Source organism: Hevea brasiliensis, chromosome 13 (genome assembly GCF_030052815.1).
Source record: "Hevea brasiliensis isolate MT/VB/25A 57/8 chromosome 13, ASM3005281v1, whole genome shotgun sequence".
Taxonomy (NCBI): domain Eukaryota; kingdom Viridiplantae; phylum Streptophyta; class Magnoliopsida; order Malpighiales; family Euphorbiaceae; genus Hevea; species Hevea brasiliensis.
This window is the reverse complement of record NC_079505.1, coordinates 69,808,037-69,825,497: the sequence shown is the minus strand read 5'-3', so window position 1 is coordinate 69,825,497 and position 17,461 is coordinate 69,808,037. Positions and strand designations below refer to the sequence as shown.

At 31.2% G+C, this 17,461-nt stretch overlaps 2 protein-coding genes across 4 annotated transcripts; both read right to left on the bottom strand.

Annotated features, from left to right (window-relative positions):
- Positions 1 to 1,459: 1,459 nt before the first annotated feature.
- Positions 1,460 to 4,250, bottom strand: LOC110649384 (uncharacterized). Of its 3 annotated transcripts, none has more exons than XM_058132163.1 (3): positions 4,003 to 4,250; positions 1,773 to 3,369; positions 1,460 to 1,641 (listed from the first exon to the last, which is right to left on the bottom strand). In XM_058132163.1, exon 2 carries the CDS (start codon positions 2,790 to 2,792, stop codon positions 1,791 to 1,793), a length of 1,002 nt encoding a protein of 333 aa, XP_057988146.1. In that variant the 5' UTR covers positions 2,793 to 3,369; positions 4,003 to 4,250; the 3' UTR covers positions 1,460 to 1,641; positions 1,773 to 1,790. The 3 variants fall into 3 exon arrangements, with proteins under 3 accessions (XP_057988146.1, XP_057988145.1, XP_021659622.2); XM_058132162.1 differs by having other exon boundaries at positions 1,773 to 2,864; positions 4,003 to 4,229; XM_021803930.2 differs by having other exon boundaries at positions 1,773 to 2,799; positions 4,003 to 4,229.
- A 7,066-nt stretch (positions 4,251 to 11,316) lies between these two features.
- LOC110649388 (uncharacterized) lies at positions 11,317 to 17,123 on the bottom strand. The gene is made up of 8 exons (XM_058132161.1): positions 14,837 to 17,123; positions 14,647 to 14,745; positions 14,400 to 14,552; positions 13,930 to 14,093; positions 12,678 to 12,825; positions 12,407 to 12,526; positions 12,209 to 12,296; positions 11,317 to 11,839 (listed from the first exon to the last, which is right to left on the bottom strand). Exons 1-8 carry the CDS (start codon positions 17,051 to 17,053, stop codon positions 11,673 to 11,675), a joined length of 3,156 nt encoding a protein of 1,051 aa, XP_057988144.1. The 5' UTR covers positions 17,054 to 17,123; the 3' UTR covers positions 11,317 to 11,672.
- Between the last annotated feature and the right edge of the window lie 338 nt (positions 17,124 to 17,461).

The window sequence follows — 17,461 nt, the reverse complement described above, 5'->3', positions numbered from 1 at the left end:
AGAGCACTCGGTATTTGTTCTTTTGTTAACATTTTCGGTTTTATCTGTCCCTTCCGAGTAGAGGTGCTCCTCCTTGATCGGTAATGTGCGTTTTCACCCTCTCCTCACCGGGATAGGGCTGTAAATATTGTTTCTATTTATGCTTTTGGATTCATATCTAGGTTTCTTGAGAGAGGTGCTTGCAAAAGAATCTGTGGGGTTGGGTTATCTTGAGCCTTGCTTCATTGCTATGTTTGGATTCTTCTGTTTAGGCTGCTTCAAATCGACGAGAAACGAGTTCTTGCTTTTAGTTGACATGGTACCTCTTAAGGATCGTATCAATGCCATTCTTATCAGCCGAAGAGCTACAAAAGCTCTGCCTTGACGCCTGTCTCTCCCCTTCGGTTCGATCTTCCCAGAGTCACAAATAGCATGGGGTGCGTGAAGATCTTCTTAAGTTGCTCTAGCTCTTTACGGTTGCTACTCTTTATGCTGCCTTTGAGCCTTCCTCCCTAGCTTCAGAGATGATTTCTCCTATGGTTGACTTTGATAGTGCTGGTGGCGCAGCGCAAGCAAGCTTCTACTTCGGGTCAATCTCTTGAGATTGTAGCCACCCGGATCCTTAGGGTATTCTAGATAGGGACTTGGGCTTTTTACGAGCTTTTAGCCATTAATTTATTATATAACATATATGAAAATTAAAAATATAATTGTTTTTATGTATATATATTTTTTTATATGATAAAAAAGAACAATATAACTAGTTTCATTATTATTTATAATATTTTCATATTTATTTATTACTTTTTTATAATTTTATATAATTTATTAATATAATAAATTAATTTCAAGACAAATTTTGTAATAAATAAATTTTAAAAAAACAATATAATTTAAAAAATAAAATTCAATCATCTATCAACTAATGATTAATTAGCAATGATAGTGGTGTGCTTCTCCGGCGAGGACTCTTCCCATGTTCCAGGAATAAGTTTGGGTCGGTTCTTTCGGGTTTGGTTTGGGTGGATTTTAAGTTGGTTTGGTTCGGGTGTTTCGTTGGGCTTGATTTCTGCCATTTAATGTGAGCTTTTGGTTTCCCTTTGTTGTCGACCTAAGCTCTCCATGCAAGACAGCATTAAAAAGAAAAAAATAAAAATAAAAAGCCATAACCATCCGCTAAATCAAGCACACCTCATATCATCAAGCATTCAACCATTCGGATATAAAAAAAAATAAATAAAACTTTAATTAGACTAAGGATTCTGTCTAATTCTGATTACCATGGCTTTGCTTTAAGAAAATTTTCAATCGCTAATCAATAATCGGATGATCAGAAACCAAATTATTTTTAAAAGGCTCACCTTTGCCAAAAGAAGATAATAGAACGTATGGGCTGTTGCCAAATAATGATAGAAAGCTACAGCTCTCCCAAACCATCCATATTCGAAGTAAAAATACTCAACACAACTGCAGCAACAAATGCAAAGCAAAAGAACCAGCTGTCCACTGGTCAATGTAAATTACTTAATTGATTTTTTTTTCAAATTACAATTTGCTCACCCTTGTGATAAAACATTCAAGCAACTGAAAAGCAAAACTGTTCCATACGCAGGGGAACAGAATCCACTGTTCAAGCAAAGAACTCCAATCCTTTCTGCCTACCTGGAGAACACAGCAAAAAAATGTTAGGCCAATTATATTTCTTTGTCAGCATACTAGTCAAGCAATAAAAGTCCTGAAGTAACAAGCAAAGACTTATGGCTGGAGCATCTTGAGGGAACAATTCAACTGACAGAATAAAAGTTCTTCAATCACAAATGGTCTGGTGTTGTCCGTCGCCGAATGCGCTCACTACGTCTCCAAGGGTCTGACCCACCATCTGAAGAATCATTGTCCTCATCTCTGGAAGACGACCCAGTTTCCACATCATGAGTCTCCCCCCAAAGCCTGGTAGATCTCCTTCTGAAATTCAGCTGCCCTCTCGCTCTTGAGGTACCAGACCAGCTGCTACTCCTCGGACTTGACCCAGGTCGAAACACTCTTATAAGAAAAAATACAGTGAGCCAACCACCATCGTCAATAGGTAAAATGTTGTCATCACCCCTCTCTTCTCCAAATGAAGAATGAAGCGTGCTGATCAAGTCCCCAAGGTCCCTTTGGCGCTCCAGCAACCTCCAATTTCGTTGCCGTTCTGGATCAGCCTGTGATGGTCGAACAAGAGGGTGTTCAAGTCTTGCATGTTTCCTAAGATCTGAATAGGTGCCACTAAAATCACAAGTTTCACAGGCACAGCTTCTTGATTTTGCATTCATAAAACGACGAGCAGGCTCCATGGTAATCCACTCTTTTACCTGCCCCCGACAGAGGGGGCACACCAGTGTTGGTTGTGCTTTTTTATCACAAGGAATGGTTCCAGTAGATAAGGGCTCTTCCTCACTTTGTTCCACATTAACAGTTGGTTCTGAGCTCCCAACCGTGGCTGTTGTGACCCTATTTTCTTCTGGTTGAGGAGTTGTCAGTGAGGCCTCAGTAAACGACTTGCGGAACTGATCAAGACAATTTGAGTGGCGATAGCTTGTATCGCACATGTAAGGACGGCAGCCTTTCTCATGGGAAGAACATATGAGGAGTACTGCATTGTGAGGATGTTCCATACAAACAGGACACCTGGCCTCTTCCCATTCCTTTAGGTTTTCCTCAGTTTCTGAAGGGATTTTGGGTGAAGATAGCCTGCTACAACTGGAGCTGCAAGTGTACGGAGACGCCTTGCACCTATCAAAAGATACCGAGCGATCTCTTCTATCCTTTGGCATTCTGAGACTGCACAAATATCAACACAACCCTAAAATCCAACGCTTCTAACAGCGCCACCAAAATGGTTGAAGCTATAAGAAATCACATAAAGATTATACATAAGACAATCTGACTAATGAAATTAAGCTCAAGGGTTTGTAAATCAAGAATAGGAATAGCACAACAAGAAACCAAATGCAACATTTATGTGAAGGCTTTTAAACATTCAACAATCTACTGAAACCCCAGACCCAAGGAAAAAAGAGAAAGAAAAACATGACCAGGCACACAAATAGTGACTAGAGGAACACATTAAATATACATAAAAATATATGTACAAATCTCATGAACAAACATATACTCATACGAAAGTTGTGCTACTGAGATAGGTTTCCTTCAAGGTGAGTAGCCGCTACAGCTACGACTAAGTTGACAGATATTTGCTTCACGCTTGCCTAATAAATAAACATAATGATACGAAAATACTCCAATCATTTGTAGAACCATAAAGATAAATTCAGCTTCTGTAGTAGTTCTCAATTGACAAGGAGATAAGTGCTCCATTAAATCATCAAGTACTAGTACAAAAGAACCCAGCTGCAACATTCAAAATAAATAAATAAATAAATAAAGAAATACAAAACCAAACCCTAGATTTTTTTTTTAAATAGAAGAAAAAACTTTTAAACTCAACGAAGCTAAACAACTTTTCCCTGAGCAATTCAATCCAAACAAGTTTTAAAATCAACAAAGCTAAAACAAATTTTCCTTGAGCAATTCAATCTAAACAAGTTTTAAACTCAACAAAACTAAAACAAGTTTTCCATTAAGAAAAAAAACTTTTAAACTCAAAAAACCTTATATTTACTTAAGCAATTCAATCTAAACAAGTTTCATACCTCAACCCAAATGAACAAAGAAATAAACACAATAGAAACCCCCTCTCACTTCCATTTCCACAATTTTTAAAATTCAACAAAGCTAAAACAAACCATTTTCATAAACATAACCAAGCTAAAAACAAAGACTCAGCTCAACTCCCCACTTATCATTACCAACACAGCAAAGAGGCACATCAATCTAAAAGGGCGAAAAAAAATCCCCAAAAAAAAGAGACAAAAGCGATCGAATTATCCGATCCAGAGAAACAGAAGAGCCAGAAAAAGAGTATAGGAACAGATCCGAGTATAATAGGACCAAAAAAAAAAAAGTCGAAAATAGGGAGTTCACCTGTGCTTGGAATTGGGGGAAATAAATCTCTAGAATTCGCTTCCTTCAATCGGGTGGTGAAGATCGAGAAACCCTAAAAGAGAGGAATTCCGTGAAGAAGGAAGCGATGGAGACAAAGGAGGCAGCTATTTAGGGCTCCTCGATTTCGATCGAGAGAAAGAGAAAGAGACGAGAAACGAAAGAGAATGAGAAAAGAGAGAGAGGAAAATTATAAAATACTACATGTGAATGAGAAGGTATACTAGTTCGAGTAGCATTGGATAATTTCTCAAATAAATAAAAGCAATCTCTCATTCTCGCTGACGCACCAACTGCTGACGTGGAAGACCGGTGTTCGCTCAACTTGTGGATTTTTTTTTTAATTTTTTTAAATATTTTTGTTTGTAAGAGAGAGCCATTAACTTGCAAGTTTTTTTTTTTTTTTAAGAAGAATTAAGTTATGTTAATTCGATGGAATATACATTAAATTTGTCCTTACATTTTTTAGAGATATTCAAATAAATTCAAAATGATTTTTAACTTTATTTAAATTACCATTTTCTATGCAGTTCAAAAAAAAAATTACCATTTTCTATCACAAAAAACTTACCATTATATAATTAAGTCTAAATAAATATATATAAATGTAAGATATGAAAACATTAAGATTAACTAAAATTTTAATGGTTTTAACGGTTGTCTATTTTTATATGTTTTACCTTATTTTTGTAAAAAAATAAAAATAAAATATCCCTAGTAATTTAATAATATTATAATTAATGACTTAATTCAATTGGCTCTTATAAATTTTTTATTAATTTTTTTCAATAATTATAATTCCAAGACAATTATAATTTTAAATTACAATATAATATATATATATATATATATATATATATATATATATATATATATATATAAAATTTAAAAAATCATGAGTGTTTAAATTTTATTTATAACAGTACAAGCATATAACTAAATATAAAAGTATTAAATTCTAATTTATTATGTGCCATATTCCTTTTTCTATCAAATGATTACTTAATAAATTAACATTTTATTAAAATTATTTTTTAACCAACTTTAATTAAAATTTTTTATACCATTAATCATTATAAAAGTTAATTGATTATTCATAATGATTATCGTTATGTTCATTTGTTATTTAATATTAATTTTTTATAATAATTAATATTATAATTGTTTCCCAAATTGATTTGTGATTGAAAATTATTAATGGCAAAATATTTATATGTAAAACTATAATTATATAACTATAATTATAGTTATAATTTTAATATAATTATAATTTTAAATTTTAAAAGTTTAGAATTTAATATTACACATTGATCATAAAAAAATTAAATAAATTATACATATATTACGAAACTAAATTGACATAGAATTATAATAATATTAAAAATTTTATTTCAGTTTGATAATTCCTCTAAGTTGATATTAAATTGTTATTATTTGTATTTTTATTTATTTATTTATTACATATTAATAATTACATTTAATTGTAACAGATAAATTTCCATAAAGATATAATCTAATTCAAGATATAATAAATTTTAATTTAATAGATATTTTATAATTTTTAATTTAATAAGTATTTTTATTTATAAAATTAATTAAATTAACATTAATATTATTATTTTAATTTAAATAATAAAATTTAACATTTAATATTTACATATAAATTATAAAGAGGATAATTGAAAATGCAGATAAAATTATTATTGTTATTATAATGAAATTTTTTTAGGGTTGAATTTTTATTATAAAATTTAATAAAATTTAAATATTATATTTTTAAAAAATTTTATATTTAATGAACTATTTATTTTTAATTAAATAATATTAATATGATACAATATATTGAAAATTATTAAAAAATTATATATAAACAAAATTTAAATGTACTATTTACAAATATAAATAACGGGCATAACACAATAAATAAATAAATAATATTTTAAAAAAAGTAAAAAAAATTTAAATTTTAATATTAAAATTACTTATTATTTAAATAAAAATAAAAAATTAAAAAAAATAAAAAACTAAATCCCATAAACACCAAAACCCAAATGAACATAATCTACAAATTCTTCCTTTTCACCTTCTTCTTTCCCTCTCAAAACCCATATGAAAAATAGACAAGGCTAAACTTTGCAGCCATCAGTGCCTTAACCAATACTAGTCGAGTGTCCGCAGATTGCGTGGATTTATATTATTAATAATTTAATTTAATTTTTAAATATAAAAATAATTATATTAACAAATATATTTTTTTCTTTTTAAGTATTACGTTAAATATAAAAAGTTGGTGAGTAATAATAATATTTATATTATGATTAAATATTTATTATGTTTTATTAGATTGAATCGTAAGTTATATTACATTGCTTGCATGTATAATTAAAATTTTCATATTTGATATATATATTTATAGTGCTTCATTCCTCCCATACTGGCTTGAAAAGTAATAAGCAATTGTAGCTTCAACTGTTTATTAAGTTAATTTATTTATATATATAAACCAGGCATATGTTTTTATAGTATTGCTATGCGATACTTTTTTTTAAATATTTATCACATATTATTCTTGATAAATAAGTGTATAACTTTCTTTTAATTAAATTATTTAATTTTTTTATTTTTTTTAATTATTAAAAAATTCATCACATGTCACTCTCAATAAATAAATATACAACTCTTTTCTATACTAATTATTCAATTTTATTTATTTATTTTATTTATTTATTATTATTGTTGACATTATTACCTTAACTTTTATAATATAAATTATTATTTTCTTTAAAATTTTATTTTTGAAAATTAAAACTTTTATAATTAAATGTATTATTTAAAAAAAATTATTATTTTTTTATAAATTCATTTATATAAAAATATTATTTATCACATATTATCCTCTATAAAAAAATGAGTGTATAATTCTCTTTCATATTAATTATTTAATATTTTATTTTTTTAATTAGTATTATTATTGACATTACTACCTTAATTTATATGATTTAAATTATTATTTTTTTTAAAATTTGATTTTTAAAAATTAAAACCTTTGTGATTAAATGCATTATTTAAAATTTTTATATTGCCTTTTTTTTATAAATTTATTTATATAAAAATATTATTTGCCATATGTCACCCTCTACAAAAAATAAATGTGTAACTCTCTTTTATAATAATTATTTGATTTTTTTATTTTTTTCTTAATTATAATTATTATTGACATTATTATCTTAATTTTTTATGATTAAAATATTATTTGATTTAAAAATGATTTTTAAAAAATAAGGCCTTTACGATTAAATACATTAATAAAAAAAATTTATATTTTTTATATAAATTTATTTATGCAAAAATATTTATTAATTTATACTTCAACTTTTTTATTTTTATTTTTACTTAATGAAATATCTTTTTTATAAAAAAATAAATTACTGCAATTTATTTCATGTTGATTAAATAATAAATATAAACTTTTCATCATTGTTACCATTTTAAACCTGTCTTTACTTTTCTAAAATTTTGCATCATTATTATAACATTATCTTCTTAAATATCTTCTCCATTAAATCTATTTACATATAATTAATGTATAATTTACATATAATCTCATATTATTGTACACAAAAAATATTATTTAATTATATATTCAACTCTTAAAATTTTTACAATCAACTTTATCTATTACAAATTAGAAAATAATAAAATATATTAATTGATAATATTATATTTAAAATGAATTGATTGCAATTTTTTAAATGGAAGTATATTTTTTATGTTTTATTTTTTTATTTATATTTTTTTAATATTTAGGATATTAATTTAAGTTTATACTAATAATTATTTTTTTTAACATTTTATATATTCTTAATGCATTTTAGAGATATGTCTTTTAATAATTTATATAATATTAAATTTATATTTATTTTATTATAATTGATTAATTGTAACACCCCTAATTTTTAAATAATTATTTATATGTAAATATAAATATTTTAGTCTAACTTTTGGTGTTATGGACTTTATGTAGGTATTTTCGTTTCGTGGTAATTCGACCATCGCTCGAATTTACAATTTCAGGCCGAGCAGATAAGTTATCGGAATCACTTCGGAACTAGGTCAAAGTTATAGGCTATCCCACCATTTTCAGATGCCCCGGACACATTCCAAGCATCAGAATTGGCATAGGTAAACCTGAACTCTGAGTTTCTTCAATTTTATAGTGCCGGGTTTAGAATAAAATTTCATAAAATATTCGTAGGTAGCTAGAAAATTATAATTCCTTTTGTATTAGCTCTATAATATTGCTAAGGACTGCATGACAAAATTTTAAAATTTTTAGAGTTAGCTAGAATGACTTTTGCAAAATATCTATTTTAAGCCTTATAATTAAATTGTTAGATTGTGTAAGATTTGCTTGAGTTGAAGGACTCAAGAGGGACCATATGTTGTTGTTGAGATGTGGCTTTAGAAGTGTGATTTGAATTACTTTGCAGGTTAAGTAGGTCATAGATACAGGAGAGGCTCTGCCAGATTTTCGACATAAATAAGGGTGTCCTTATTTCTTTAAAATTTTAATTTATCATTAATAAATTTATAACATAATTATTTAGGTGATCAAGGTTATCCATCCTTCTCTCCTCAGCCACCACAACAGTTTTCTGGTCAATCAGTAAATAGATATTTATTTTATTTATAATTTCAATATTATTATATTTCTAGCATGCTCATGTAGCACTTATACTTATATTTATGTAGTTAAATATCAGGCATGCCTTATTTTACATTTATACATGATGATATTACTTTGGTTGCTGTGTTTTGATAATCTGGAGCTCTGTGTGTGAGTTGGTGTATATGTGCAGTATATGGATATGGGAAGGACGGGTAGATGTAACTGAAACTTGACTCGCTGGGACCCAATCCTTATTATGGAAAAGTCGGGGTAGGCACGGCTTTGAGTTGATCTCACTGGCCCCGGCATATAGATTATTAAGCGAAAGTCCGGCTCGAGTTGATCTCACCGGCAAGTCTTGGATTAAAAGAGTTTGGTAGGGAGATCAGCTTCTCATATATGTACGCGTGAGTATGGACTTGACACGCGTGCGTGAGTACTCCAGATTATCTTGATGTGACTTAATATGATTTGTTTGACTTATATGAAAATGATGCATTTCATTTCCAATGATGCATTAAAATTAGATAGTTATAGAAATTGTATGTAAAATAAATATTTACTTTATGAGTCGAACGCTCACTGCTGTTCACTTTTTTTTCCAAGTTACATGAGAGTTTTTTCTTGAGTTTAACCTGTTTTCATTCCTCACAGGTCCCTTGCTATTAATTTTATGTTTTATACTGTTAAGTATAAATTTTAGTCTTCCGCATGTGTAGAAGTATATCATTTAGTTTGGGACTGTAATATTTATCAATTTGGAATTGTAATCTATAAACTTTGGGTATATGTAATTATGTAGTTGAATATTTATGATGGATAAGGGAGCTGAGCTCCCATTGATTTTATTTTGAATTATGGATGATTGATGGGTGAGCTGAGCTCTCCAAATGTATTTTTATTAAGAGTATAGGTCGGGTGAGTTAATAATTTCTTGTTGGATAGTCCTTTTATGACCGAACTCTGTCCGGTTGATTTCTTGAAATTGGGCTCAATATGGACTACTGATGGGTTAGGGTTTAGTTGGGCTTACTACGGACTTCGGGGGCCTTACGCTGATCCAAGTCCTAGTGTCGATCCGGCTCATGGGATCGGGTCGTGACATTAATATTAATTGTAAATATAAATATATTAACAATTGAAATACTAAAATTTAAAAATTAATAAATTCATGTGCAAAAGCATGTGCATTTAGCTAGTTACTTATATATTGTTCTTTGAATAAATAATTTTAAGAGCATTATTTAATTTGAGTTTGACTTCATTTGTAACATGATTTAGATTAACTATTCAAATATTAATAAATTCATTAAGGTAAATTTACTTCGATTCTAATTATTTCTGATTTCTCAATTTAAAGAATAAAGTATTTAACTTTTAGAATCTTTTATATATATATATATATATACACTTTTGTGCATGTTTATAATTCTGTCCAATTTTTAAAATTTTAAAAATTTTAATTTAATTTGAGTAATTAATTATGTTTATATTTAATTAAATTTAATTAAGTCATTTAATATTGAAATAAATTAATTTTTAATTGTTTATTTTCTTAATTATTTAAATTAAATTTAAATTTAACCATGCATTAATCAATGAAACCTAAACCAAAATAAAATTTATGACTCCAAAAATAGTAAATTTCTTTATGTTTTAAAAAATATGTATTAATTAGTTGAATCAAAACATAAAAAAAAAAGAAAAAAACTCTATAATTCCTAAAAGAAAAAAAGATTTTTATTTATTAACTTAATATTCTTGGTGGTGATGGTTCTGACTGATGCAAAGGGTCATTTGTTAACTGTAGTCAAATAAAATAAAATGAATTTTATTTGCATACTTTTAGATTACATATTGAGGTGAACCCAGAAAAAGAAAAAAAATATAAAATATATATTATTTTTAGTTTTGACTTTGGAGGACAAAAATATTTATATATCATAATGTTAGTATTAACATTATTATTAGTATTTTCATTTAATAAATAAATAAATTAAAAATAATTGAATTTATTATAAAAATAAATTTTAAACTAATACATAGTTTTATTTATGAAAAAAATTAACTTAATTAATATATAAATTTAATTTTAAAAAATTAAATTAACATTTATGTATATAAATAAAATACTTATAAATTATAAATTAATATACGTGCAAAAACTAATAATTTATAAATATTCAAATTTTATATTTCATAAAATTACATTACATTTACAAGGGATTGAATGATAGTTTTTTTATTAGCGGTTTCTAAATTATTAAAATATGTTGCATAATTTTTAAATAAAAGGAATTTTGGTGTGGCCTTGTAGCACATAAAGTCTGCTAGTGCAAGGTGGTGAGTCTGGGGCCTCCTCAAGTACAGTTTTCTCCTATTTGCTTAGATATCATAAACACAGTAAAGCCTTTGATTTAAGGAGGGGATACAATTGCACAAGGTAGCTTATAAATTTTACTAACTAAATGCTCAGAGACATTGTATGAAAACTTTCTGCTGTTAATGCAATTTCTTGAATGCGCAAAAAAAAAAAAAAGTGCTGCAACTTACAAAATGGTTAACTGCATAGTTTATTCATGTACAAGCAGAGAGAGAGAGTGAGAGAGAGGGACAGCCAATTGGCATTTTCTGTACAAACATAACATGATCATTGGAAGTCTTTGATTAAAAAGAATTACAAGCTCATTTTCAAGGACTTGCTTGTTACCTGGATAGCAGGTTTTCAAAATTCAACCAGACTAAAGGTAATTATTTCTCTAACATCAAGATATGTCCATATTCAGCTATATATCATACCAGTGACAGCAAAAAAGAAGTGCACCTGGCTCCACAACCCTTAACACAAGGGTTTCGTCATATCAGACATGTCAGTGGACGGTAAAAACTAAGCACGTCTCAAATCATGCCATGTTGTTGATGGTCCTAAAGTATTTACACGCAAATCATGCTAAGATTAACATGCGACCCAGCCTCATTATAGTCACTTAATGTTCATGCTTGCTGACATTGTTCGTAGCTCCTTGACAATGTCTGAGAAGGCTGGCCTAGACTCGGGATCAGATGACCAGCATCTCTCCATCAGTGATCTCCAAGCTGGATCACACCAGCTTGGAATCTCAGGTCGGAGGGTGCCCTTGATTATACCAGCTGAAAGTATCATATACAAACATTTTAAAATATTAGTATCAGAAAACAGAAAATTGAAATTAAGCAAGTACTTACATAAACTCTTCAATTCCAATACTACACTGTTTATTTGATATATAATAAAATGATCTGAATCTTATGCACATCATTCTTTCTAATACTCAGCAAAGAAGAACTAAAAACCATGAGATGCAGGGTGTGATGATACATTAACATGTAGCTGTTTGACAAAATTTAGATGCAAAAGCTGAAATATGGGGTCAGGAAACACTGATGATGATTACAATGCCACCAAAGCATATGCATTGCTGAAATTTTTCTAGAAACACCTCAACTTTTTAGCATGATTCTCAAATTCAAGTATATTACCTATTATTTCTTCTGAACGCAAGTTTGCATAAGGTTCCTCGCCAGCTAGGAGCTCCCACATGACAATTCCAAATGAGTACACATCAATCTGCATAGAATTACCAATGCATTCAGCAAATTGATAATGAAATTGGCAAAAATTGCAAATGCTACATGTTTTTGTGCGCACGTTTCACAGTATAAAAGTCACCATCCTACCTTCTCTGTTACCATATTGTCACTGTTCAACAGTTCTGGTGCCATCCAAGGTATAGTTCCTCGTAATCCACCAGAGACAAGTGTCCGCTGTTTAATTTTTGATAAACCTAGATCGCCAATCTGAATAAGAGGTGATATATTAAACATGTTCAATTGAGTCAACAAAGTGCATAACAAGGACATTGAAGCTTTGCTATGCACCACAAGTAATTAGAAGTAAGAGAAGGGTTGGATTCTAATCCACACAAGAAAATACTTCTTAGTTAGGTACCTTGCATACTGGTCGCTGAGGATCCCTCATATTCACAAGGAAATTATGAGATTTTAGGTCAAAATGGACAATGTTCTTTTCATGTAGATATTCCATCCCAAACGCAGCATCCATTGCTAATATTATCCTCTTCCGACGATCAATTGTTCTGTAAGTAGGAAAGAGCGCAGTTAGGGAAGGGGAAGCAAATAGATGAAACAGTGCCCATCAAAATTAGATTCTACATGTAATACTGTGAGATGAAACACTAGATCAGAATATTCAATCTAAATTGAAAAGTATATGTGAAAATCTATAAAAAAGTACTTAGAGATATATGATGTAAAGCTAGATGAATAAACAGAAGTAGCAACCAATTGTCAGTTTTAACTTTTTAACAGCAAATGTCTCATGCATCACCAAATAAAAGATTCAAGGAGTGAAATAAATTATTTGAATGCCCTAGATTTCCAATCATAGGACTCCAATGAAAATTCATTCTCCCACATTAGGGGCCAGGTTACGCCGAGTCTCAAATTAGCACTTCTTGAACAATTTGTCATGACTATTTATAAATGCAATGAAAATGTGTTAGAAAGTAAACTCATCATACTTATCTTTAGGGGGGAAGCTCAAAGTATCATGTCTATAAATGTGCAACCTTCACAGCAATGCATCTAGAATAATGGATTGAATCCAGTTGTTTCAATGGAGAGAGCTTGGAAACCAAAATTCAGTAGTCTGAACTGACATTGTAAAATTTTTTCCTCTTCCTTTTCAGTTTCATATGCTTAGTCTGACTGCAAATGTAAGAATGCTTCCAATACTTTGATGAAAATCTATCCAGAAGTCTCAAATTTCTTTACCATATGTCATTCAATAAATAAAAGACAACATAGTAATAGTATTATATGCTTGTACAAAATGGAGGAGGATCATGTTAGAGAATGAATTATGCATTGTCATAATTAATTAATGGCAAAGATATGTTTCCATAATCCAAAGAGTTCAATCTTAAAATAATTTGTATTCTACTAGCGTGACCACTATATTAAAACCAGTTTAGGATCTTAAAGACTGCCAAATGTGGCTGTATACAGATTACATGGCAAATGCAATATGGAAGTACAATCCAGGATGAGGTAAAAGATATCATTCAAGATCTATGTAATGTCAATTTGCGAAAGTGCCACAAAAATGAGGTAGAAAACATGTGCTTCATATGTCAATTGTTAAGATGGCCATTTTATTAGAAAATAGTTAAATACTGTACCTATCCTTTCTCCGCAGAACTTGTTTCAGAGAGCCATTCACCATGTACTCTGTCACTGTTGCCAAGTTATTCAGAGGTCCATCAGTTACAACACCATAAAATGCCACTATGTTTGGATGGTGTAGTTGACCAATAATGTGAGCTTCCTTCCAAAAGTCTGCAACCTGCACGTAAACATATGGAAACAAGTCCATGTTTTTTTTTTCAGTTGAATGTAACACCTAGCACATTCTTACAGCTTTCAACCATATTTGAAAGGAAAAGTAGCGTAATTATACTAAATATTGAGCAAGGAAGACTGAGGACAAGAGCCAAAGGTGCTTCAAGCTTGAAAGCAATAAAAGCAGTTCCTATTTGTATTACTTGATTGACAGGTGATTCTTCATTTAACTTAAAAAACTAATATCAGATATCTATGCTAACATGAAAGTAAATAAATAATGGCAATTTTCATAATTCTGGAATGCTACCAGTCGATCGTCCCCCAATGAGTCTTCAGTGAAGCAACTTGGTTTTATCCTCTTGATAGCAACACCAGATCCTTTCCATTTTCCATAGTAGACGGTACCATATGTGCCTGAACCAAGTTCTTTAATATACTCCAGGTCTGAACTTTTAATAGTCTGCAGAACAAAGCAAAATTACATTTTAAATATGATCCATAAAATGAAAATAAAGGTGTAAGACATAGAAATCACGTGTGCGCAAACAAACTACCTGCAACTCTTGAGTAGCTAGTTGAGTATAAAATGCAGCCAAGTCACTAGAAATTCCACCAATCATCTTGGAGCATTTAATGCTTTCTTTAATCTCAGCCTATGAAAACAGATAAATTCATCAATAAAGTTAGAGCATATGCTTTCTTGTCTTAAGATTGAAATGGAAAAAAACTATCTATGCTTGATACCTTTTCATCAACACTTAAACCGGATGGCAGGTCCCGTTGAATCTCTTCTTCATGCACCTGATCCTTTTCCATGTTAACAGCATTAGAAGTAGAGGAGTTAGACGCCACTGCATTTGATTTGTCACCTTCAGGTCCTGAGCTAAGCTGTCCATCCATGCTATCTAAAGGCTTTGGTTTGGGCTTCAAGGAAGAATCACCAACAGCACTACTGGCAAGAGAAGAACAGGCAGGAGGGTCCACCCCTTCAGATGATGACAACGACAAGTTATACAAAAGATCCATTGAAGATGCAACTCCCCTTACCAAATAAGGAGTTCCATTCTTTGAATTGTTCGACAAGTTAATTGCTCTTTCTGTATCCATCAACTTGTTATTGTATTCCACTTCTGCTTCATTGGTAGAGCACAGATAGTTTGATGAGCAAGAGATGATAGCAGCCTTCTGCTGGTCAATCGTGAATTGCTCATTATTAATGGCTACTGAATGGTAATTCTCATGCACGCTTTGACATGGAAATTCATTAGTTTCACAAAGGGAACCAGTCAAGAGATCTTGTTGACTTCCAGTTTTCTCCAGACATGAAGGTGGCCCCTCAACAGCATTACAAGACAAGGGAGATTGATAGCCAACAGAATCACCTGCTCCATGATAAGCTAAATGAAAATCTTTGGAATTTGAATCTCCACACAGTGAAGCAGCAGACCCACTCTGTTCTCTTGATAAGCTAAAGCAGGAGCAATCGTTATTTAAACTTGAATTGATTATGCTCGTTCTTCCTCCCTGCTTTGAGCCATATAATCTCGCAGACAATCCCTGTTTTGAGATGGTTGAATTTGGCCTTAGCCCAGGGTAGCATTTCACTGCCGAAAGCCTGCCGTCCAATCTAGTACCCATCTCAGCCAGGTTATTCCTACGGCTCCGAACCTGGTATGGATAAACCCGCTGATTTCTGGCATCAGTAGCAACAAACCTATGGTCCCTGACTCCATTCTGATAACCACGACCAAAGAAGGGATATTTAACAGGATAGGTACTTCCACCCAACTGACTGTTGCAAGTCCGTGAAGCACAATCCATCGCCCATGGCATAATATTTTCCCTATTCAAACGACTCAATGACCCCTGCCCAAAGATCCCTGAATCCTGCTTCGCATCATTAAGATCACATATAGTTTTCACCCTCGAATTATACAAATGATTCGAATTCCCAGCACAAATCCCTGTCCCATGACTGAAAACCTGAAAATTTTGTCCTGAAAAACAATGCGTGGAACCATTCGTTTCCACATGCAAATTTCCATCCTTTGGGTTCAACGGATGCGAGCCAGAACCCGGATATTGAGCCAGTCCACCAAAACTCTCATTTCCATGCAAATGGGCATTCCCTATTTGCATGGAGGCGTTTGTTTCAGGAGCTAAATCCCTAAGGGGGTGATTATATTTTTGCTTAGTATCCTCTTCACAAGACACAAATTCCATTTTACTCCCATTATTAACGCACCGAATGCTACGAATTCCCTCCGATTGTTTGGCTAGTAACTGCTGCCTCAAAACCATTTTCCTCAATGAATCATCACCGCACCTGAACCTAGCAACATCTTTCCCAGGATTCTTGGGCACCTTATCGTCAAAAAACTGTGATTTACAAACCTTGGCTCCACTTCTCAAAGCATCACTCCCTTTATAATTCACACACAAATCACCATTCCCCTTAACAAACCCATTGTTACAGTTATTGTAGCTCTCACAACTATCACCGTCACGAGCATCACATTCATTCCCGTCATTACTACTCACAAAGACCCAAAGCCTTGCGTGCTTACCGTACAATTCCAGCTTATCAAACTCCTCGATCATGCACCTAACGTCCTCTTCGGAGGCAATCCAGACCAAAGGAACATCCGTTTCAGAATTTGATTCCGGGTCGCGGACCCGACCGGACCCAGATTCTGACCCGGACATGGAAAGCTGGTAATTGAGAGAGAAAGAGCGTAGTTTAGGGCAAAGATCGGACATCCTATTGTGGAGCTTGAGAAAGCTTATGTTCCGATCGACGGAAACGATACGAGACTCGCCACCAATGTATTTAAGCTTGTTGGAGGGTGGCCTAAATTGGAATTCGCCATTGAAGCTGCAAATCAGCTTGATCTTTCTTGATGGTGCGGAGGTGGTGGTAGTCGGTTTCCTCCAGAGACGTGAGGCTGGTGGTTCTTTCATAGAAAGAGAAAAGAATGGAGAGCAAGGATTGCCGCTGGCAGAGGGAGAAGGAACAGAACAGAGATTCAGAGAGTGTGTACTGTGGTTTTATAGTTGCGTCTGGACTGTTAAAGGGTTAAATAGTTGGGCTTTGAATTTGCTAGAACTGCAATTTTGCCATCGAATCGCTCTCTCCATGTGTGTTTTTATTTTTTTATTTTTTAAAGAGAATAAGGAGGAATAAATTTGGGTTAAAAATTAATATGGTTTCATTTTCACTTTTTTTATTATTATTTTCCAGATTGCCCCTGGAGAGAAAACTTCAGGAGCGATCATTATTAAATTTTTTTAAAAAATATTTTATTAAATATATTAATTATAAAATATTAAAATTTAATATGAAATTAAATTTAATACTTTTATTTATAA